Raw genomic sequence first — 25,227 nt, forward strand, 5'->3', positions numbered from 1 at the left:
TAGATGAGGTCCTGCTCAGCACCTTCTCTCTAACGTCAGTGCATCTCACTGGCACAGAACCACTCTTCCTGCATGTTCATTAAGGGTTATCATTGGCCACATCAGGACAACATAAAGATGCCCAAACGCCTGAAAGAAATACTAAATTGTCAGCTTACATATCAGAATGCTACAACACAAGGGATCTGACTAAAATCTCAATAACATCATTATCCCGTTATAAATGTAGCTTTACTTTGAGCTACTAACAATCTTATGCCTTCACAGAAATGTCAGAACAGAATAAACAATTCAAACTGCAAAGGTTCATTGTCCTCAAATTGTTAAAATTCATGTGTTCTCTTCCAAAGTCATCCCCCTCCTTTGTCTTCATGGCACAGATTTCTACTGCCAGCTTTCTGATGGTTCAAAGACAGTAAAAGGGAAGAAGCAGACCAAGTATACATAGAATTATATTAGAAAGGTCTTGGTTTTAAAGACTCAAAATGCATCTACTTTGATTTCTCTTCGTTTCTAACTTGCATAAAGTCTGTTCTGTCCCAGCTTTGCACCCATCAAAACCTTTGAAATCATATTTCTCAGCTGAACAAACAAGAAGCATACAAATCTAAGTATGAATGTAAGTCTGTAAGAATGTAAGATATCCATATGTCAAATTAAATACAGCATCCACTTAAACTACTTGGTGGTCTGCAATTTCAACATTATCTATGAAGTAAAAAAACCACACTAGAGTTATGAAACAAGGTATAAAAAGCACAGAGTGTTCCTCTATTTCTTCTAAAGCTACATACTTTCATTCTGAAACTTTCCCTTTATCTTGTTCATCGCTGGAGATAGTTTGGCTGTAACAAAATCCCTCATGTTAATATTGCCTGAAATCTATTAGTCATTTAGCCCACAGTCAAAAACACTGTTTCCTGCACAGACTGTCACAGTAATATTTTTCTGAACATACATGCACAGTTTCCATACAAATAATCTGACTCTAAATCAGGCATTTGCATTAGAAAACAGCCCCTGATAGAATCAGCAAAAAAATTGAGAAAGAGCACGGAAATCAGAGACAGTGGGTCAGTGAGGGCATAGAGTTCATGATTTCTCTGCTACTCACATTACATTCAACATCCATAAATGCCAAAAGTAATTTACTTCATTCTGTATACCACCTTACAAAACAAATTGCTAAGACACTGAGTGATATAAAATTATAACATTGGATCTGACAGCTTTTAGAAACCTGAAAGGTGCAATCTCCTTGCTGCACAGATCTGCAGATATAACCATGTCCACCTGTCAGCTGTGTCTCAAACTTCAGGTCTGGCTAACTCAGAGGACTGCATGGACGCACCCAGTAAGGGGATATCTGTAATTACTGAAGTCAACACCACACATGTCTAAGACAACCATCAAAGACAATCATGTTACTTTGTGAAAATCAAAAATAAAGAGGGGATTTTGACTGCAGTAGCATGCGACATCCCAATTACTAGTAGAGTAGGGGTGTGAAGTGTTATAAAAGATCCATCCTTCTGACTTTAGTATCCAGTGGACTGTTTTTAACAGAACTAAGACATATTTCTTTTGAAAACTTTACATAGTAACTGAGCACCTTATTAAGAAGACAATCTCATTACAAGTTATTTTTCCACACACTGCGTATGTGTGGAAGTATAAACTATCAAGAGTTTAGGTCCAAAGTATTTTTATGCTTTCAGTTCTTCCTGTGTATGTATCTCTAGCAGGCCAAGAGCACACGCTGCTAGATTCCCCTCTGCCCACTTGCTTCTAGCTCCCACAGCAGCTTCTGCGCCTGGTGGAATGCTCTCTTTCTGCATCAGACCAGATTCCAACCACTGCTCTAGTGGCAATATTTTATGAACAGCAAAACCCCGGTTTTCTGATGCTTTAACAAAGCCAAATAACAATGACAGCTGCCTACACTTCCTTCTCCTCCAAGGTTACCATTTCTCTAAGTTTCACAAATCTTCCCATTACTGCAAAGCAGGGTAAGGAAAAGCAGGTTCAACATCACAGCTGAAAGCTATTTCCTAGAGAACACCAGTGCCACATTATCAGTGGTATGACGTGAATGAGACCTTGCATTTTAATTTCAGCTCTTTCTTCAGATGCAGTCTCAGGAATACGTGTTTCATGAATGGCTTGTCGGCCCCATAAAGCCTGAGAGCTAGGTGGCAAAGCACCATCCGCCTTCGCTAGTGCCTGCAGTAGAGCTGGCACTAAGATTTCAGGGGATGTTGCTGGAGACAGCTTACCAAGCACTGTTCTGATCTAATTCATCCTTGAAGTTTCCCTATCTTTAAAGACAAGGCCCACCACTGACTCTTTATCACTCACCCATGCAGAGCAATTTCTGCTGGGTGACAGGGACAAAATACACCTGCAGATGGAGCTGAAGAGCAATTCAACCCGCTGGCTATACACTCAGAAACTCAATCTTCACTACTGAATATAGCCCAAAAGGTTGGGGCAGCTTCAGGAGGGATACCTCAGTGCAGCACACGGTACACTGAGATAGAACTGCCTCTTCAGAAAGCTGCCTGTCCCAAGATCCTACAAGAAAGCATGAAGTGAACAGGGTGTAAAGAGCAGTAAGGCACAGTGACACAATTTTAGAAATGTAAAATCTTCCCACAAAACATTACCATATTTAGGTTTCCCATTTGTGCTGTAGCACATACTTCTCTAGCACAGTCAACTCAAGAACTGCTCTAGCCATGCTTACTGCACTAGTTTAAAATAATACAGAAAAGTCCTGGTCCACAAATGCAACAATTATCTCAGTTAAACAATGCTGTTCCTTTACAGGAGAAACTTTCACACTGCAGCCCTTCTGGGTTGGAGCTCTTTATCTTACAAGTTCTTCAGCAGCTGAAACAACCACACTGCATGCAGCGTGCCTTTCAGACAAGAAGAAACACAAACTACTGCAAACTATGTGCAAGGAAAAGACTGTTTTCAAGAAATGGAAGAAGAATCAGCTCAGAGATGATGGCTCACACTGCCGCAGCTGCTGTGGCTGCCCAGCAGCACACTCTATTTGTGGCTCCTGGGGTACAAGGAAGGCCATTGAAGCCCTCCTGTGCCACAGCCAGATACCTCTGCAGCCTTCCGGCTCACAGCTCCCATGGGCACAGCCATGTTCTGCACCTCAAGTTCTGGGTCTGATTTGAGTGTGATTTCCTGTTTTATGTAGGGCAACCCCCCAGATAACTTCCTCACTTTCACTTCAGGCAGAAGAGCAAGTTTAGTTTGTTTTTTTTTTTTGCTTTTTTCTTTCTTTCCCCTTTACATTTTTTTCCTCCTCTTTTCCCATTTAAGTGAAATTTTCAGGAGTAATGGAGCTATTGTGTGTGCTACTTCCAAAACAGACAAATGGAAGAGGAAAAAAATGAATCACCATCAGACCTCAACCTACCAGCTTCAACTACTCTAAACATAATATATCCTGCAACATTAACACCACAAACAGAACTGCCTTAAAACATTATTTAGTGTTAAAATACTGTTCCCTTCTCTCTCCCTTTCATCCCCTCTCACCCCTTTTAATAGGACCAGCCAGGCTTTGGCTGAGCTGTGATCAGATGTTTTTAGCTACACAGCACCCATGCAGCCTCATGAGCAACCCTCTCAAAAAACACAGTTATATTCAAGATGAGTGCATCCATACTGTGCTTTGGAAAGCTACACAAGAAACAGCTCTTTATACTCAATACCTATATATATATATACATACACACACACCTACACTCTAGTCCTCAACACCAACTACCTTCTTGAAGACAGAAGTTCTGTAGTGTTAACGCACACTAAGCCTCTGAGCATTGCAATTCACTGTCTGATGGTGTGCAATTGCATTCCACTTCAGACTTCTACATGCCTAAAATAGCTTCCCTCTGCAGGTTGCTGCTGACCTGTGAGAGTCCCAGCAACTGAAAGACATCAGGTGAAACAAGAAGGTTATGAAAACAGTTGTTCCATAAACATGGTGACACATAAAATTCATGCATTTGGTTCATCACACAAAACTTATGAGAAGCTATGTGCAATTCATAATTCATACAGTGCAATTTTAAAATAATTTTAAAGGCTTTCTTCAAGGCATAAAAAATTGGTCTGTTCTCTTTGAGGGAGTTTATTTTGTCAAAATACTGGCTTTAAATAGTTAATTAAAAGGCAGCTCCTGGAAAAGCTACTGTAATAAGAAAATGTCAAGACAGGGTCCAGAAAGTGTATCAACCTTCAAATAACTTTTACCTAGCAGCTTAACCATGATCATACACCGTTATGCAAAAGTCTTATGTCATTAAAGACTACGTGGGCATAAAGCTCCACAAAGGAAAGGCAGCACAGCTGTACAGGTAAACTGTATGTCAATATTTCCTATTTGGAGTGCTTAGGATTAGCAGAGACATATTAGGATTCACCAGAGACATATTGATAGCATGAATTTTTCAATCACTTAGCCATCTCCACGTGGAAGCCCAGCAGACCGTGAGGACGCAACTGTGGTCTCCCATACACAAGAGCTGTAAGCTGAGCTAGCAGAAGCTACAGGCCAAGACAGGAATGACCTAGCAGGAATACACTCTGTTCTGGGAGCATGAAGCTCTGCCTTGACAAAGACAACCAATATCCTTTCTAGTTAATCAATAGGTGTAAAGCAAATAGACTACAGAAACACGTGGAACAGGTTTTGCATCTGTTCAGCCTCAGTATAAAAGCTGCTGAAAAATGAAATAAGGACACACATGTACATAGGTGCACAGATCCCCAACCAGACTTGTAGTTGTACTTCAGTCTGCCCAAGTTTTTGAACATGCAGCCTTCTGGATGGAGCAATGATGAAATGGTGGAGTGGGGTGAAAGTGATCCAATTGCATGTAGCTAATGTTGGGGCAGACTTGGTTGGTTTTATTTGTTTGGGTTTTTTAAACTTATTTTTCATAGGCTCCATGATCATTTGAACTTCCTTTAGACTTGATCGTCCTTTAGAAATAGACTTCATGTTTGATTTGCATCTAAAATACCCCAGCTAAATGCAATCTGGTTGTGTCAGGCTGCTCAGAAAGCAAAAAACCAACACCAGCTAAAATCCCAGCAATGCCACTACTCAGTAGGACAACTTGGAAGAAATGTAACCCTGCTGCAAACTGGTCCAACTACTCTGCAGCATGAGATGTCCAGGGCACAAAAATATAACTTATCTTATTAGTACTTCTTTGCCTTTTTTTCTACTACTTTTACTACTTACTTCCTACTACTTCACCATTTATCTTTGATGCAGAGAGGTATTAATTACAAAATATACTACATTAATCACAAAACATACTGCTGACCAATTAAAAACTCCTTGTTGCTCACTCCCAAAGTTTCAGTGAAAGAAAAAAGAGCAGCAAAAAACAGCAAGGATTCAGAAGAATAGAACAGAAAGAAAGAAAACAAACAGAAGAATAACTACTAGGTGACTAATTTACTAAGCAGCTTCTTTTCAGTGAGCTATGCACATCTGTGCCATCAGGCACCGACCCATGTTTTAAAACAACACGCTTGTGCACAAAGTGCAAGCACAGCACGCTTTTGTTAGAAGCTGCCACGGCTGCTTCTCTCTGCAGGCAAACAGAGAGGAGAGGCTGAGCAGCCAGCCCCTCTAAATCATCTGTGTCAATCCTACTTCACCTCCTAGCTCAGATAAGCCAGGGCAAAGATGCGGATATAAAACAGTTGGTCTTCTTCACTGGAGTAGATAACAGCCAAAGCATTATCCTGTCCCACCCCACTTCTCTAGGCAGACCATACATTGCTACCACAAGCATCCCCCATGCAGTGCCTTCGGCATTTTCTTAAAACCTCTGCTGTTGGCTTCTTGGTTTTGCTTTTTATAATGCCAAGTTTCAATACAGCTTACATAGTCATAGGGATGGCCGTGTTCTTCTCCACACTAGCAAGGTGCCTGATAACACAACCAGCCTCTGAAGAGCGCTCCTTTCAAAACCCCCCTTAATTCCTCATGCACACACTGGCTTTCCAGAAAAGCCATAATGTCACCAACATTAATCACACCTTGTTCCAAACCCACACATTCACAAAGCTCACATCACATCATCCATCCCACAGTTAACGCATACTAGCTCTAATTCCAACACAACAAACACGTGTTCAGAACTCTGTGCATTCAGGGTTTTTTTTTTCCCAAATATTTTGGGTCTCTTGCAATACACACACCATAATATGTCAAAGTGCAATCACTTTTCAGGCTTTCAAGACAAGAAACAGGTCTATTACACAGTGCAGGAGAAGACGCTGAGGAAGATGAAGCATCTACATCCTCTGCTCTGCCTGTGAAGGTGCAGAGGTTTACAGGATGTAAGAGAATGCACTCATCTTTGAGTATTCACCCCATAAAGAACTGAAAAAGTACATCTAACACAGAGAAATAACCATATGCATTTTTCAGGAAATGCCTACCCATCTTTCCATCCTCAGAGCAGGAACTTTAAGTTAAATATCTCACTTTTTAAAAGAAAAAGGAGGTTATGCCAGATCTTGACTCAGCCAGCACCTCAGGGCCTATGAGGGCATTGCTTTTACCTAATGAATGGATTACTCGCAAAGCTGGCTGCAGAAAACTCCTACTCTTCATTTGTCACAGATGTGAAAAACACACTGTTTGAAGCTCTTGGAAAAGTATTGATAAAAACTAAATTTTGCAAAAGTCATAGTAACTGCTTTTGCTGCTTATTTGGAAGTAAAGGGAAACAAAGTGACAATCCCTCCACTACAATCAAAAACAAAGTCCTTTCCACATTTGCTCTAAGTAGAAATGGAACTCCAAGGGACAGGAAGAAACATCGTAAGGGGCTTTTGAATATCAAACTTTATCATGTCTGACTTAATAAGAATCATTTATATCTTTATCCAAAACTGAACTGTATCATTGTGGGAATTATATATATTTTTTTAATCTTTGTGGTAGGACTTTTAAATATCACAGAATGACTAAGGTTGGAAAAGACCTCTGAGATCATCCAGTTCAACCACCAACCCATCACCACCGTGTCCGCTAACCCACATCATGGTTAGCATCAACAGCAATAAAGGAACTAAAAATCCTTAGCTTTATGGCAACTAACAGAAACGTCACATTCTGAGGCTATTTAGACCAAAGCTGACAGACAGCTGAAACACTGCGAGGACACTTCGATCTACAGCACAGCTGAGGAGATGCACATCTACTTCTTAAAGCTTACCCCAGCCTGAAAAGCAGCTCATGTTAACAAGGCCTTATGCCAAGTGTCTCTCCCTTGGTTGTACCACCAGCACCAGCTTAGCTGAAGGAATGCCCTCTTTCCAGGAACTCAGTGGGAGCAACAGAAGACACAAAGATGCGGATGACTCCTGAGAACTGCTAGGACTGCTGCTGTAGGCAACAGTTAGCCTACAATTTTAACAGGAAAGTTGAAAAAGTTACAGCACAGACATCACAATTCAACACTGATTCAACATTTCTGCAAATTGCTTTAACTTTAACCAAGGAGCCCTTACAACCCCCAGATGTGAGATCTACACATCACTTGTGCTACAGCCTTTCTGACTTAGACATTTGCCTGTTTACTTTGGAATAGTGTACCTCAATGGTCTTGCCTTCGTCATTACTTCTTTTTTCATCCCATGTATTGAAACAGGACCATAACAGTCCCTGTAATTAGAGCTCAGACATTCCCCTGGTCAGCCAGGCAGCAGGCCTTGGCTAAAGATGAACTCAAGGCCTTGTTTTGTTGATGCCCCCTGGCTGCTGCACTGGAAGCAATGTATCACAGCAGTATTTTCCCTTACTGATCCATAGGGACTTGTTTTGTATTTTATTTTCTGCCTCTCTTCCAGAACATGTCATTGCCTCATCCACTCCTTCTGTTCAGATATGAAAACCTGTACAAGATGCAGTTTGTACATTTTGTCCCTACCATTCTCCTCCTCCAGATTTTTTTTTCCAAGTAAGACAAAAAAGGATTCACCCCTTGCTCTGCTGCTAAATTCAGTATCTTCCTCCTACCCCCAAGCATAAAAAAGAGCAGCAAACAACTGTTTCTCTCTGCTGCTCTTAGCAAGCTATGCTGCAGTGCATCAGATATGTTCTGCTGACAAATTCTGCTCCTTTGGAAGAGTACTTTCTTACTCCCTATTGCACATTTCAAGAACAGTGAGAAGTTAGCATCATGTCCTTCTGTGGCATCTCGCACACTGAGCTCAGTGACCAGCTCTATTTGCAGCATCGTGGATTCACCACTGCAAGCATTCTGTGGCCTTAGAGTTTCTACCTGAAATTCCACCCAAGCACATCTTATAAGCTGCTGTGTGATGACACAATCTTTTGTTGAAATCATTAGCAGCAGCAAATCATTACCTGCTTAACACACCTGTGTTGCACACAGCAGTATTATTTCCTCATGTGACACAAGGAGTGTTAGCATTAACAGTCTGCAGATGAAAATATGCCCCCTGCACACCAACACCCAGGACTGAGTGCTTAGGAACAAACTCCAATATTAACTGAAGCCAATATCAGCAGCAGGAGGAAACAATCAATAAAGACAAGTAAAATGAACTTGCAGGTGAAAGAAAAGCAAAGACCAAGTCACTACTCTAAATGAAAGACTTAAACAGTCAGATTTCCTTCACCCTTTGCAATCAGCAATAAAAATCAAACTCTATTACGCTCAAAACTGCAACTAAAATGCAGTGCAGAACTTCCAGGAGTTGAAAATCATTCTACGGTTTTGTCCATAGTAGCTTTTCAAAACTGGGATTAGCAACAGGGCTAGAACCTGGAGAAAAGACCAAAGCCTTACCCTACCATTCAAAGCAACAGGTGTGTAGCATACAGGGATATTTGTTTCTGTGAAAACAGACCTGTTAGGTGTACAATGCAGAAGAAACTAGAACAGCTCCTTCAAAATGCTTCAGTCCTTGAAGACACACTAAGAAAGAAGAGCTGCTAGCCTCAGTAAATGTTCAAACCTGGCAATAAGCTGTGTTTGGAAAAACTCACTACAAACAGTCTGACACAGAACTGAATACCACTTTGATGAGAAGGTTTGTTTAAAAGAACACTGCACACGCACAACAGGAAGCTTACAGAAACAACAAGGACTTTGCATTATTAAAAATTCCTAAATATATTCTCAAATCACAGTTCTTACTTCACTTCCATCCCAAATTAATTCAAACCAATATACCAACACTACTATTGATTGAAGACATTCCACCATTACTCAACAAAGCAACACCAGTAAAGTAACGGGTAACGAAGCAGAGCTGTTTTGCAACCTTTCTAGGCAAGCATGACATAGATGGTTATCACAGTTTGGTATCAACCCAATGGCAATACTGAAAACAAACTCACTGTAAAAAGGACAGAAACATTAGGAGAGCTATTTGGCATGGTTTTATAGGGAACAAGTTCTGGCAGATAAGCAGAGATTTATCTTTCAGCCAAAGCCTATTTCTAATAAAGATTACTGCAAAGGCATAAGACATGTACATGGTGCTCATAAGACTGTATTGAAGACAGCAATGCAATAATCAAAGTACAGGCAGAATTCCGGAGTGGCTTGCAGACCTTAAAAACACTTGTCGGTGGGAAATGTCTAATGCAATTTCACACCAACACGTACTAAGCATGATGCTGATCAAAACATCAACTGCATATCACTCTTCATTAAGTCATTTCTGACAAACTCCACGAGACTAAAATTGCAAGATGGCTAAAAAAGAGACTCTTTACCAATCCCACAAATAAGGGATTCTCCTCAGAGAATGGACATGGAGAGAAGGGAGCACTGGCCTCACCAGTGATGCTGCAGCAGAGGTACTGCTCCACAAGGTCCTCCAGGCTCCAGCAGAGGAGAACACCTCCACCACCGTGAGCAGCATCGGTGAAACTGATATGGGGAAATAAATGTATGGCGTTACGATCTCTTTGTAAAGAGAGCTAAAAGAGCCTCATAAAAATCAAGAACAGAGGAAAACATTCTTTTTGAGACCATGGCACCGCAGTTACGAGCACCAAATCAGGTGGTGCTGCAGCAGTACGAGTCAGGCCTGGAAAAGACATGCGTGTGCTGCTGCAAGTTGTGCTCAGTTAGCTGCAGCACACAACAGTCAGCTCACAGAGCAAGACTGACGATACAAGATGAAAAAATAAAAGCCATCAGTTCCAAATGAAGCTCTCAGAAACAGCTGGGCAAATCTGGAGCAGAAAAACGTGTTCAGCCTCGACCAGTGCATCATACAGCCACAGCATATTGATCCAGCACATTGGACTTTCAGCATCTCAGAGCCTGACAGCTTTTTTCAGTTGTGCCAGGAGCTGTGCACAAGGATCAAGCAGCAGCAAACGGTACCACACCTTCCCATTAGCAGCTTACCAGCACTGCAGCAAACAGCATGGCTTTTATCACCTTAACCTAAGGGTCACGAACAGTAACAAAGTCCATCATGAAGCTTCCTTCTTCCTTTACAGATTTCTGTAGAAGTTCAATTTCTTGAGAAGGCGGCAAACACAACATTCAAATACAAGACAGTTGTTTCCTCTGCATCTGCTCTTTCTGAAAAACTTTGGAGTTTCACTGCATATTAATTTGCTCATCTCAGCAAAAATGTTGTCTTCAAGAAGCCAAAAACCAGAACTGAACGATGCTGTTAGATTTGAAAGCTGTGAGAGCACTTTTACACCTACAGAAGTTGCCACAAAACAGCAGAACCCCCTTTTTCACACTTGCAACACCTACTTTAAAGCAAAGCATAAATAACAGACTTTACCTCTGCTAAAACATTCACCTCCTCACTTTCTTGATTCACTTTGTAACTTCTAACCGCTCTCCTCCCTCTGCCCTTAGCTGAGTACCTTTCAGAAGTTTGTGTTTTCATACAGCCTGCTCTGCTTTTTCTCCTACCATTCACATTCTGTATTGAAAAAGCATTCTGCTTTGAAACTCTGGTTCCAACTGCAGGAAAGGCAAAAGCGCTCTTTGCAGAGGATTTTCACCAATACAATACACATGAACTTCCCCAAACTACCTCTCCAGGCTGACATTTTCCACAAAGAACCACAGCAGCAGATCACAAACACACACACATCCCACCACATACTTCCTTGAGAACAAAATGCTAAAATCACATCTATTTCCAGCACCTAAATCTGGTTGTTTACCAAGAAAACTGTAACAACTCTGCAATACCACAGAAGATTTTGCCAATCTCTAAGTCACAGAAAGCCTGCTTGTTTGCAGGAGATGTCTGTTATTGCAAGCGACGAATTTCCCCAGAATTTGTGACTAAAACAAGGAAATGAGAGCTGAGTAAGCCCTTTTCTTCCATTGTTTCTCCCAGCTAGCAGAAGCCTGTCCACACTGCAGTGCAGAAACACAGGAGACTGTGAAGCTAGGAGCCGCAGCTGCCCTCTGCTAACATTCAGTATATAAACAAGGTCGTGCTTGGCCCCAAGGTGTGGGTTTAGCTGGAGGGACAAGGACAGCAGAGACTCCCAGGAAAACACTGCTGCTCGCAACTCGCAGCACAGCAGCCCTTTGCCCCAACTCCTGTGCCTCTGAGCATCATGGAACTCACAGCACGACAGCAGGGCACATGACAAGCTCACCCCAGCAGCACCCATGTGGCACTCATACCATCGCTGTTTGGGATCAGTCTTCTCTATCTCAACCTATATTCCTTCGGGCACCCACATACCTCACAATGGGATTTCTAGGATCTTTCCTTCCCTGCAAAGCAAACCGGGTAGAAGAACAGGAAGCTGTTCTCAGAAAGTCTATGTTACAGCATTAAAACTGCTACATCTGGCACCATGCAACAGGAACGTTCTCAAATCAAGACTATGCAAATCCACTACCTTTACACCAGTTAGAAAAAAATAATCCCTAGAGTAAGGCTCACTACACCTTATTCCTCTGATGCTACAGGAGATGCCGGACTATTCCAGGCCAACTCATGGGAGGTAAATGACCGAACCTAACACCCAGGGAAGCATGTACGTACCTGCAGGAATTGGACTGAAACGGGTTTTGTAATGAAAAGCAGCCTGCTTCTATGAGGCCTGTTAAGTAGAAAGAACAACAAAACCAAAACGCTCCAAGACTGCGTGGCTTTCACTGAGCCAACTTTGTGACATCAAACACTGGAAGGTGAAAATCAAATAATGAAAGGAACAAACCCAAGCTCTTCTGACTTCAGGACAGACTCCCTTACCCAGACATGCGCGCAGCCTCCTGGCTGAAGCACTGCAGCTCCCATGGCACGCAGCAGTGCAACCTTTGGGAGAGTGCTCCTCCTCCCCCCAGGGTTGCACGTACTCTGCTTTCACCAGAGAAGTTGTGCTGTGTCAGACTTAGTCCACCATGTATGACATTTCCTTGCAGACCTCTCACCAAGAAACGAAGGAAGTACATACAGGAACTCCTCTTCTGGTAGTGTATGTAGCACTGTAACCAAAAGTAATGACTTCACATCACAAACACACAGCTGCTCAGATTTTCAGACTTTTCCCAACCTGAACACCATTCTTTCCATTTCCTAAAAACGATCTTACAGAAACATATAATGCAATCATATAATTAAAGATTGCTAAATACATGCAAACAAGTGACGTGAACTCAGCTATTTCTTTTTAATACTTACTCTCATACTCCAGACAACACTTTAGATCTCCACACTTTCCTCACTGAGTACCTCCCCATGGTAATTACCAATAGCAGCAGGTCAGATAAAATTATCTTGTGTACTTATTTAACGCCATAGCCTTGCACGAGACCAGCAGTGTAACTCCATTTGCATTTCAGGCTGCAGGAATGAGCAGAGCTTGCAAGCTTTTTGGAAACACACTTAGACCAAGCAAGTTTTACAGATTCCGGCATTAAACCAGCATCTGTTGTTACACATTTTATGAAGTTAGTGAGCGTACAAATCTGCCAAGTCAACACCTCTTCTCAATCAGTTTTCCAAGTACCACTGCTTAACATACGTCCCCTATGCTGACCAATTATTTTCAACCCTACAATGCTAGGATTAACTACAAATATCAGGATGCCTATGCAGCAAGCATAGTACAGTTCCTGAACACCGTACATGCTCACACTGACACCAACAATTCTACACACAAACGAAAACAGTGCCATCTTACAAGCGTACGTCAGTACAGACACGAGAGGAAAGAAGAAAAAGACTGCCTTCTATCCGGTAAATCTAAAAGGGAAAATATTCAAAACCAGAAAAGAAGTTGGAGGGAACTATTTAAAGCACAGTGTCACTGCAGCACAACAGAGTTCAGAGGAAGGGGTGGCGAAAGGCACGGGGATGATGGGACACACAGCCAGAAGCATCACCTCCACCTACTGCACACAGCTTGCATCATCTCACCTGCAGTTCTGGCTACCTCTCGGTTCCGCTCATGCTTCACAGCTCATCCCCAGCAAATGATAAAAATCAAAGCTGATCCGTGAGAGCACAGTGCCTACAGCAGGAAGTGGCTGTGCTGCACAGCCCTGCCCACACTGCACACCAGCGACCAGCTGGAGAGGGGCTGTGGGAGTACCTCCACAACGGCTTACCATCACAATGGGGAAAATCAGAAAACTTTGCATTTAATGACATTTCCATGCAAATGGCACACATTTCAGCGTTCCAACAACGCTCATCTCCGATCACTTTCATAGTCAGAGCAACAAAGTATTGTGACTGCAAATTTGTTTACATTAAGGACTATGTAAATCGCAGCACAGTCTCGGTGGCTCAAAAAAAAAAAACCCAAACCTGCTCTGCATTCACTGTTTTGCTGCTTGCTGAATTAGGAGTGGTTCACTCAACTATGTATAGCAAAAACAGTGTCTGCTCAAGACGCTGGTTTTCTAGGCAGCCTACAGGTTGCTGTGAAAGTCTAACACCTTCCCCTCTTCAGTCAAGATGTCGAGAAAGACACAGATGGTTTCAGATTTAAGAAAAACACTCCCTTTTTTCCAATTAAAACCTAATGTAATCAGTCCCTAGAGAGAGCACAAAAGGAATGTTAGTTCACAGGAACTCATTTACAAACAGCAATACATCTACCAGGGGTTCAGACAGATGCCATGTCTTTCCAACAGGCAGAGAGAAAATGTCTGACTGACAAGATGTCTTAGCCCCTTCCAGCACTGAAGGCACTCCACCGCTACCTAATTAAGACTCATTCTCTTCTCGTAAAGTACTAACAAAGCACACGTTTCCCCAACCGGCACTATATTTGTCATTCTTGAATAAATTACTTCTGTACTGTGTTTCACGCACTCTTCCGGCCCACATCCTGCTAGCACTATTGGGAACAGAGGAGGGGTCTGCCTGCGTGAGCTCCAGATCCCATTCCTTTGCTAGATGTATCGCAACAAACTGCTCAGCAATTGAACGGCTACGAGCCGGTCAGTGAAGCATCAGATGGGAATGAGCACTCGCAGGTGGGCTCTGGAGTCTTTACTGCGGCTCTGCCCGCAGCAGCAAGGGCTGCAGGGCAGCACAGCGCTGCCGGCACCACCTCCAAGTCCGTATTCCCCCAGCTGCCTGGGCTGCCCGCACACCAGCCGTGGCCATTGCAGCACCCAGAGCAGCGCTGACGGCTGAGATAGCACAGACAGTCCCCCCAGATAGCACAGACCTAAACCCCAGACGCCCCTCAGATGGGGAAGGAAACCGTGCCATGCGGATTACATTTTCATACGTCTTTTGCCGAGGACTGACGCCTCGGAGCGCCGCAAAGTGAAGATAAACTCATTTATCCTGCCGGTGCTGATAAGGGAGCAGGAGCGGAGCTAGGACGGCGCGGCGCGCTCCCGCACGGCTGTCGGTCCTCCTCTCGCGCGAGCTCCGGACCACCTTTTCAGACGGTACGAACGACCAGAACGAGTTCGGGCCACCGGGTCACCACCCGCAGCTCTCGCGGTTCGGTCCGCCCGAAGAGGCGGCTGTTCGGAGCGGCCCCGCCGCGCATCCCGCTCGCACCCCCGCACGAAGCGGTGCTCCAAGAAACTTCGCGGCAACCCGCGTCCCGTCGGGGCGCCCTCGGGCCCGACGCCCGCCGTCCCTTCTCAGCCGCGGCCCGCGGAGGGCGGCTCGGGGCCGGGCTCTCGGCGCGCGGCCGCGCCGCTGACGGCCGGCGGCCTCTGTGCCCGCGGCGATCCCGGCCGGCGCGGGGCCCGGCGTGGCGCGGGGCAGGCCGAGGCCCGGCCGCGCGTGGAGCCCCGAGGCCCGGTGCCGCCCCGCCGCCCCCTCCCGCGGCGCCGCCCGCACTCACGATGGTGACGCTGGCCTTGCGCAGGTCGCGATTCTCCTCCTGCAGCGCCTTGCACTTCAGCTTGTAGGTCTCCAGCTCGATCTTCAGCACCTTGTTCTCCTGCTGCAGCGAGGCCAGCCGGTTCGTCAGCTCCTCCAGCCGGAACGGCGAGATCACGATCCCGCCCGCCTTGCCGCCGCCCGCGCTCCCCGAGCCGCCGCCGCCGCCCGGCCCCGCCGCCGCCGCCGGGCCGCCCGCCGCCAGCGCTCCCGCCGCGCTCCCTCCGCCCCCGCTGCCGCCGGCGCCGTCCGTGTCGCTCTCGCTGGCGCTGTCCGCCATCGCCGCCGCTCCCGCCGCCGCCGCGCCGCCAGGCGAGCAGGGGGCGGCGCCCGCCGCGCGCCGCCGCCGCCGCCGCCGCCCCGCGCGCCGAGAGCGGCCGCCGATCGCGCCGCCCGCCACAGCGCCCCCTGGCGGACCCGCCCGCCGCAACGCCCGGACCAGGGGCGGCCCCCGAGGGGATCCCGCGGGCGCAGCCGCCGCTGGCACGGTGTGCCGGCGGAGCCGCGTGCTCCGCGGAGCCCGGCGACCTCGGGTGGAAGCGTCCCTTCTGACGGAAGACGCCCGCTTCGGTACCGACTGAAACCTTCCCCCGTGGAAAGGCTTTTAAGTGGAGCGCGTTGTTTAAATATTAAAATAATCGTGTCTACCAGCTCGTACGCAGAGCTTGGGTTTCATGGCTGAGTACGTGGCAGAGAAACGCCGAGCGTGCAGAGCCGGGCGCACGCAGCGGCTCTTTGCTGCGGGTGCTGACACGCAGCTGCTGCCCAGGTTTCATTTACACGAGATCGGTGCTGCAGCCTCATTTACACGCGGTTGAAACAACCGAACCCCCTGTGTTATAAAGAAACAAATATATATAATATACATAATACAAGGAGCATTCCTCGGGGATCTCGCTTTTCATTGTACAGGGAGGCAAAACGTAGGAAGAGTTCCTTCAGAGGCTACTGAACGATTGATGATAAATCCCAGGGAATGCTGACTTTCCTCAGCACGGTGCCTCCAGAACTGATTTGTCATCAGCATTCATTCCGGTCTGGGAGTGGGAGAGGAAAGCGTTGCTCCCTTGGACATGGCTCCTGGAAAACCAGTGGGCAAGTCACAGAGGAAAGCACGCTCCCTGGAAATAGCATCACCCTGGAAACAGATGTAAGGACATTCCTTCCACTTTATTCAGTGTGGGGCTGCTGCGGACTGCCTTCCGTGCACATCTGGTTCACGCTGATCTGCCTCGATGACTTCAGCTAAACTTCATCATGATGATGACACCAAAATGCTTTGCATCTCATTCTCACGCTCTGTATCTTGAGTATTAGGTCATGACTTCGCAGGTTGCTTCATCTCTCTGCTTTCTTCAAAGAGCTCTTTGGGAGGCCTGTGTGGCTCGGCAGTGAGCATTTCATGCTGGAGTGCACTTCAGCAGGGGCTGCATTGAAAACTCTTCAGAAAGAGGAAAAAAAAACACCTTAATCTCATCAGCCTCCTGCCTGATTGCCAAAGTTATAAGCATTTTCCCCAGCCAGATCAGATAACTCCCAGGGACTAGAGAAAGAGGAGGAAAATTCCTTACTGGAAAAGTTGATTTACATTCAGGATCATTTTCTGACATGCACAAAGCTGTATGCTCTTACTGGAATAGACCTCAGCTTCAGTATTTCACTACTGGATGCTGTAAGACAATTTGAAACGAAGATTGGTTTGTAATCTGATAACTGGAGTCTGGATTGCAGAGCATGCCACAGCTTGCCTGGGCAACTTTAATAGCACAAACATCTAAATCAAGCAGGAAATCTAACCACAGCCAGTTTGGTGGTTATTCCCTCGGGCGAGAAGGCATAACACAGCGGGGTTCCTGCAGGCCTGCTTGTGCAGAGCTGTGCCAGAGCAGGCAGGGGCGAAAGAGGGAAGTGGCATGGCTGCGCTGAGCTGGGAGCAGTTTCTGCATCTCATCTCTCACACTTCGGACTCGACTTTCCTAGCCAGCTCTCAGTTTGTATCTATTGCTCGAGTGTGCAGCAGATTTTCTTTGCCTGACGCAGCCCATCATGAGTGCAAAGCCGTGTCCCAGGGGCAGCATCTTCAGTTGGGACACACACACCCTGTGCAGCAGTGAGCAGCAGGACAGCTCTGTGGGGACAAAGGCGTGGTGGACCCAGGTGGCTCTGGGGCAGCCAGCAGCAGGGAGCTGCCATGCCTCATAGAACCATAGAATGGCCAGGGTTGGAAGGGACCTCAAGGATCATCAAGCTCCAACCCCACTGCCACAGGCAGGGCCATCAACCTCCAGATCTGGTACCCAGGGCCCCATCCAACCTGGTCTTGAGTGCTTCCAGGGATGGGGCATGCACAGCCTCTCTGGGCAGCCTGTGCCAGCACCTCACCACTCTCTCTGTGAAGAACTTCCCCTCACAACATGTTTTGCTGAGAGCAAAGCATGCCTTGCAGCTGCCATGGTGCAGCATGCTGCTGTGATGGGCAGCACAGCACACAGGTCTGGATGAACCCCATTTGGCCCAGCCCAGCCCTGGCTGTGCATGTCTGCAAAACCCTTCTTCCATTTACAGCACAGGGACTAAATGGCATGTTAATTCAGGCTTCTCTGCTTAGGCAAAGTCATTTTAAATTGAGATACATTAATGCACATCTCTCATTTTAGATGATGTATATTCTGATTACTATGTGCATTCATTTCCTTCTTTATTATTATTATTAGTTTGAGGAGTAGCTGAATAAAGGAATGAGTTGTAGGGAAATGTAATGGAGCGTACACGCTGTTCGTTATATGGAATAGCGTGGTCCATACTGCTTCTGGATAAATGAGTCACCAGGACTCTATAATTGGTTTCTTAATTATTTATGAAGGGGTCTTTTAACAACGGTAATTTTTCCATTAATGGCAAGTAAGGATTTCATTATCTCTAACTACACTGCCTTTTTGTTCTATGCCACAGCAAATATCAAATTTTATTCTTTCTACGGCTATAATATACGAAGGAATTTCAACTCTGTAAAGTAATTATTCTTTGCCGTCTGCCTGGGAATACAAGTGTAGGTCATCTTATTTTTGGTTTCTTAATCACAAGAAGGTGTATCATTTTTCAGAGGACTTATTGGGCAGGGGCCTCTGCTATTTCAGGCAGCACAGGGAGCCTGGAAGGGGGGACTGGGCAGTGCACTCAACATCCCCAGTGCAGCCACTGGGACTGGTCAGCTCAGCCAGGGACTGTGCTCACAGGCCTACATCGGACAGCTGTTGATATTGCTTTCAACAGAAAATATAAAAAAATAGGCTGGAATTGCTACAGACCTGCAGGTGCACAGATGAGGTGCTCTCAGGTGACAGGAGAGTTTCTCCTGGTAAAGTCCAGCCTCCATGCCATCCACACTCTGAGGGCATTGCATCAGAGTGCTTGCTCCCCAGCCAGCACGACTGTTTTCATAATAATAAATTATAACTTGGCACTTTTGTAGCACTCTCCAGTTCAAAGCTGTGCTGAAACATTATCTAATTAATTCTCACAATAGCCCTGGAAGGCAAGAAGTGGAGGTAGTGAGCTAATGTACTTGCCCAATGACAAACAATGAGTCAGTGGGAGAGTGGGAGTAACACTCAAGGGCCCTTGATGTTTAGATCTGAGACAGCATCCTTCTTTTCATAAAAGCATTTTAGTGATTTACAAGACAGACCCCATATATTTAATTACAATTATATCCAACTACTCCAAATTAATAGATTAAAAGGGGAGAGAAAACATTAGCCTAGTTAGCACCAAGAAGAAATCACATGCTTTGCACATCAGTAAAACATTAACTGAAGCAATTAAAAGGTACAAATATGTGGTATAAGCAGAGTTGGCAAACCCTCATGGGAGGGCTTCCAGCTGCAAGGGGCTGGGCACAGGCTGGCAGGTCCTGCCCTCCTCTGCCCTCCCAGGGGCTGGGTGCTCCTACGGCACCAAATCCACCAACCCATCCCCACCGCAGGGCACAGGGCCATTTGCCTTGCCCCATAGAGGCAGAGATGCCTCTTGCTGCCCAGCAGCAAACCCGAGGGACCTGCAGAGATGCAGCTCAGTGTTTCACTGAAGCAGGCAAAGAGTGGCAGTAATATTGTATGAGAAATAAATGCAAAACTCTAGGGGGCAAGGGGAGCAAGTAAAGAGTCTTAAAATGTCGCTGGCACTGTAATGGTACCAAAGCAGATATCACAGCAAGAAGCAGCAATAAAAAAGGCAGGGATTTATTAAGAGAAACTGTCAGTACAGGAGATAATGGGCAATTAGAATCGGTATTTCATAAACTCATATCAACAGTAGAAATATTTGAATAAAATATACTGCTGGCATGAGGAAGAGGTATGTTCAGAGATTTCATACAAACTGAAATATAATTCCAGGGGTCCATTAATCAGCTGGAACAACTTCTGTAACAATGCAATTTTATTAAAATGTTCAGCAGTTACAGAGTGAAAAGAGCCACTGAAGCTAATTAACCTAGGAACAATTCTTTAGTGGTACTCAGGAGTATCCGACTGAAATTGAGAGGGGAAAAAGAAAGGAAAGTCACTGTTGCATTAAAATGCAGGTAATGGAAAATAAACTGAAGCAGGGTCAAAAATAATTGTGACTTCTATGCAAGCAAATATTCAAGGAGAATGCTGATTGTATATGTAGGGACTTTACCACCTTCCGAGGGTTGTTGAAAGGGAGAAACCTAGATTTGAAAAATATGTGTAAAAAAGAAAACAAATTCACTGATGCTGTTAATTAAATTGTTTATTAATGCAGGATGTCTCATAAGAAGTAGATCAAACTAAAATAACGATGTGGCACTTTCTTTTTCAGACAGACAATTATTTAATCAGAAACTTGTATTTGAAAAATAGCCTCTCTTCAGAACAGAATATGGGATTATGGAAATTTTCCACGTGGCAGCAATCCAGCAGATAGTGCACCTTCAGCTCTTGGGCTTTTCTTTCTTATTCTTATTTTCCCAGGGAATTTTTTTTTCAAAATTTGGAATAGGTTTGTTCTTTTGTTCTGGCCTTGCCATAGCAATACCCAGCTTCTGGAGGCTTTCCAAGGAAATTGGTGAACAGTGGATTGCTGTGTGTTGCTGTTTTATTGACCAAATGGCTCTCAATAATTAGCGTGATGGGAAGAGTACCAATAAAACTTTCATTATAAATCTTTGCTTTCCTCCACGATTTAGGGTCAAATAATAGAGCCATGCACAAGCAGTGCACTGTTTTTAGCATCAGCAGTCATGAAAACCGTGGCACGTACATAAGATTTTTCTCGAGCAGCTCATTTTTCTGTCCTTCACTAACCTTTTTCTCTTATGGTAATGGATTATTTTTTATGGAAAGCACTTTGTAGCATGCAGGGTCAAAGTTTTCCATCTCTCCCTCCCTCCCCTTGGGTCTGCATTTCAGTCGGAAAATCGCTGCTCTCTCAGCCAAGTGAGAGCATTTTCCTCCCTGCTCTCCCTGTAGGATGGGGCCTATCCTGAACACATAGGCCCTGTTTGCTCTGCTGCACCCAGCACAGCCTCATTGTGCCTCTTCCCACATCTCTATGCCCAGTGCCCCACCCTGCTCCACAGCTTCCCAAGGAGTGGGCCACACGACCTGGAGCTGCAGTAGCACAGAGGCTACCACTGGCCAGGCACCTGCCTTACATGGGCACAGACTTTGTGTGACCCCATGTAAGGGTCTGCCCTTATAGACGTTGTTAAAAACTCCAACCCCGGACTTGCAGTCCCCTACCCCCAGCTGATAGAACACAGCTGGGCAAGAGACTGGCGCCCAGCCCTGGCACCTCTGGGCTGCCCCAAGTGACCAACTGTGTGTCAGGGCTTGGGGGAGAGCAGCAGCCCCCCCAGGAAAGCACAGCATGATTGCCTGCACTGTGCATGCTACAGACAAAAGCTTGCGTTCAACAATCCCCCAGGAAATTAGCATTAATTAGCAGGGTGCTGCAATCCTGCAAGCTACTGCCATTTATCCCACTAATGTCATCTCTGCACTACAGGAGCTCTTAAGATTTCTGACATTAAAACTACTACCAGCCTCAAATAAAACGTAATTGATATTCTTTCCAAAGTGGAAAAAGTACTGGAGAATATTATTCAGCATGATTATTAGGTAGTGCTAAAACAAATAGCAAAGGTTGAAAAGACCACTGTACTTAGCAATCTCCTTTATTTTTATAGATGCAGTAAAAGCCCCATGACTTACAGTTTTAGTTCTAAGGAGAATGTTCTCACTGGAGAAAAAAATGAAAAAATGACAAAAGCATGTATTAGATGCAGAGCCCTCACTCTGCTGCCTGCACTTGATGCTAGTACTGGCAATATTTCTTTTAAGATGTTTGTGCTTCTACCTCGTTTTTTCCTGAGCTACTGTTGAAGTCAATACATTCAGCACAAACAAATCAACACCCACAGAATTCCGTTTGTGCAACATTTACTGGGAAATTCACAACTCTGGGAATGCAGCTGCAGACTTCCACCTTTCCCTCCCTCCTTTGAATCAAAGCTTCACAGGCAGGGCTGGGGAGGCAGCAAGCAGCAGAAGAGGCAGCCTGCACTGCAGGCAAGAGATTCACCTGCACACCTCTGCTACCCTGCACAGGCAACCCTGTTTCTCTGTCTAAGGAGACCTTCTGCCTGCCAGAACTACAGTATCAGCTTTTTTCCTTGCATCAGCACCGAGAGGTGACCAGGAAGAGAACAGAGATGAATCAAATCGAAGTCCTGTGCTCTGGATGCTGCTAGAGATGAGTGAGGCTCTTCGACACTGTTGCTCATGCATTTGTGCTGCTGGCCACTGCAGTCTTTGTTTCCAACTGTAGAGTGATATAATAGTAAACATACACACCACTCACTCAAAACATTCACTTTCACCCAAACAGCATGGATACTTACAACTGGGATGGAGGCAGCTGGACAGAGAGGTCGCCAGGAGCATGGACACTGTTGGACTGTGACCTGCAATCAGATGTTTTTGCTCTTCGCTGACTTAAAAGGCATTTTCCCTGCAGACTTGCTCATGTCTTAAAGCTGCCAGCATTGTACCAGCAGTCTCCTGAGCGAGGAGTGTGCATGGCAACACAGATTAACTGCTGAAATTATGAGGAACTCTTCATTTACTGCCTCTTCTACAAAAGCTCGCAGCCCTAATAACTCAGAAGCACTGACAAACCTGTTATGCTCTGCCAAAGCCAGCTAGTGCTTCTGTAATGCTTTTCACCACAGAGGCTTTGCTTATTGATCCCAGGTGAGGACTGGCTCCTGAGCTTTCAGTACAGCACAGCTCTAATAAGCAGACTGAGCCCCCTCTGCAACAATGGTGCTTCCTCCAGTGCCAACATAGGGTAAAATACATCTTTGTATTACCTTCAAAGTCAAGTAAAACCAAACCTTCAGCAATAAAAAGTATTTATTGTGCTCAAGCAGAAGACGCATTCCAGCAGCAAGCGTGTACTGAAGCTACTTAGAAAACTTTGTTTCTATATGTAAAGATCCACCACCTATAATAAACTGGAAATGCATGCAATATACAAGAGATGTATGCTCCATTTCCATCATCTGCAGTGAGCTGGTTATTGGTCTGACTGACACCTACTGGGAACAAAACTACTTTTAGTAGTGATTTTCCTGGTGTTCTCAGTAGGGTGAAATAAATTAAAGAAGGTCCAGATTTAACATGTGTTGGAGAAGAGGCTGTGCATAACCTACTGCACTGGTTCCTCCCCCAGGTCCGAGTCTCCTGTGTCCCAGAGGTGGGGGCTCCTTGTTTTTACTGAAGATGTGCTGGCTGCTGGGTCTTACTCCTGTTCCACATACTGTGGGACAGCCTGCTGACCGACAGCCTGCCACACTAGGAAGACGAGGAGGTGAATCACACAAAGAAACAGTGGAAAAGAAGCAAAATGCCAGGGATGATTAACAGCTAACATTCTGAAGACACTTCTATGGGGTACAATAACACTGCCAAATACACATTATCCAAGAGTTTTAACACAATTTATTTTATGCTTAAATAATCAACTAGATCATCCAGTGTTTGTTGTTTTCATACATATGTAATTAGAGCTATTATCAATGAATGCTGTTTCCATATGAATATAATCAACAAATTAAAGTATTTCACCAAAACCCAAATAAAAATGCCCTTTAAAACACAGCAGCCTTAACAACCTAATATTACACTGCTAGGATGATTACAGATGATTGGCTTACTGAAAGATTCTACATCTTATAGCCAGTACACAATACAGTAATAATTTTACAGCGTGCTGCCAGTCTATTAGCTAATAATTTCTCTTCAGTTCATTTAAAAATATCCCAAACTTGTGCCCGCTGGAGCACCAACCCACTTCTAAAGCTGCAAGCAGTACCCCCGTTATAAAGCGAGAACAGATAGCACCCCCCTCCCCATAATGCAACTACTGTATATGTTATGGTTCTTAGGTCATTTCATTGAAAAATTGGCAACAGCAACAAATATTAGATGAAGGGCTTTGTGTTTACAGATAAAATCTTATTTTTCATGTTGCAGTATAGTGTTTGCAAAACTGGAAAAGATTTAATCAAAATAAGGTGAAACACATGCATCAAAATATTAGTACTCTGAAGAAAAATTTTCACAGAACTACAGAATTCCTCATTTTGGGAATCATTTAAATTTGCAGCAGATTTTAAAGATTTTTTTAAAATCAAGCTAGCATTTTTGCATATACAAACATTATAATTGCTAATATACAAGAATCTGTGAAGATACACCCAGAATATCCCTGTAGGTGTAGCTGCTTGAGACACCTAGCCTGCTCAATGCATTTGCGGTATTCTGTTTGTGATCGAAAAGGCAGTGCCTTATCAACATTTATTCTATTTTGTTAGAATTTATACAGTGTTATTTATTTACAGCAAAACTATCGATGTTTAAAAAAGAAACAACTAGTGTTTTATACCCTGACAGTTTGGGTCCGAGAAAAATAAGGCGAGCTGTTGTGGATTTTAGTAATTTTAGTGTCTTTCCATGGTTTAACCATTTCGTCTTCGTACATCCCCTCTAGCCACAGGAATTTATTTCTTTTGTGATGACATCAAACTGCTTGAAATAAGCTGTTAACAGCATGACATCTTGTATATACACTGCATTGTTAACTGCGCACTCTCCAATCCTGTGAATGAAAGTGAATTTCCATGCTCTGTAAATTGGCTCATGCTAAATTAACTTTTTGTTTCTTTGTTTTGTTTTTGCTTTTGCATAAAAACCATGCGGTTAATGTGTGGAAGCAGCAAACACACGCACACTTTTATAGGTGAATGTTTAATTCCTGTTGATTTTTCTTCTGTGACTGTCCCTCTGGAATACTGGCAGTAAAAGCACACGGTCCTACGGAAAGGAAAGAGAGCACAGAGTCATTTCAGAATATCTCGTTAGAATCAATTTCATGCCTTTCCCTGACTAAACATAATAGTTTTAATTGACATTATGGGATCCTGTAATGGGCTAAATCATACAGTTTCTAGGTATGTAATGAAATTAGTTGAGCCCCTAGCACGAAGGGAAAATGCATCATTTACAGACACCCACGTTGCTCATGAGCTGATTTACAAATATGTTTGCAAGACACTGCATTTCATCACCTCTAAGTAACAGCTCTTCAGTAAGGATTACAAGAAATTTATGCTCACTATGATGGAAGATATGATGAAGCACTGTCTCCAGAATGACACAGCGGCTTCCTTCACAACACACTTTTGTTTGTTATTTAATAATATGCAACCGCTCATATTGGTCTAAAACCTGCACTCCTTGCACATCC

The 25,227-nt window shown here is 44.6% G+C and overlaps 2 protein-coding genes across 24 annotated transcripts in view; both read right to left on the reverse strand.

The window, feature by feature from the left end:
- CCDC6 (coiled-coil domain containing 6) overlaps window positions 1–15,685 on the reverse strand; it is a 46,409-nt gene extending 30,724 nt beyond the window's left edge. The window contains exon 1 of the mRNA XM_048946323.1: window positions 15,353–15,685. Coding sequence (XP_048802280.1) covers window positions 15,353–15,670 — 318 coding nt within the window. The 5' untranslated portion in view covers window positions 15,671–15,685. The remainder of the gene's footprint in view (window positions 1–15,352) is intronic.
- Window positions 15,686–21,664: 5,979 nt separating this feature from the next.
- ANK3 (ankyrin 3) overlaps window positions 21,665–25,227 on the reverse strand; it is a 201,148-nt gene continuing 197,585 nt past the window's right edge. For 9 of the 23 annotated variants that reach the window (XM_048946939.1, XM_048946938.1, XM_048946930.1 and 6 more), the window contains one exon: window positions 21,666–24,794. The gene's annotated coding sequence lies outside the window, so the exon portion shown is untranslated. Of the gene's footprint in view, window positions 24,795–25,227 lie in introns of all 23 variants that reach the window. The other 14 variants (XM_048946947.1, XM_048946946.1, XM_048946945.1 and 11 more) reach the window with 6 other exon arrangements.

The sequence above is a fragment of the Lagopus muta genome, chromosome 5 (genome assembly GCF_023343835.1).
Source record: "Lagopus muta isolate bLagMut1 chromosome 5, bLagMut1 primary, whole genome shotgun sequence".
NCBI classification, from domain to species: Eukaryota; Metazoa; Chordata; class Aves; order Galliformes; family Phasianidae; genus Lagopus; species Lagopus muta.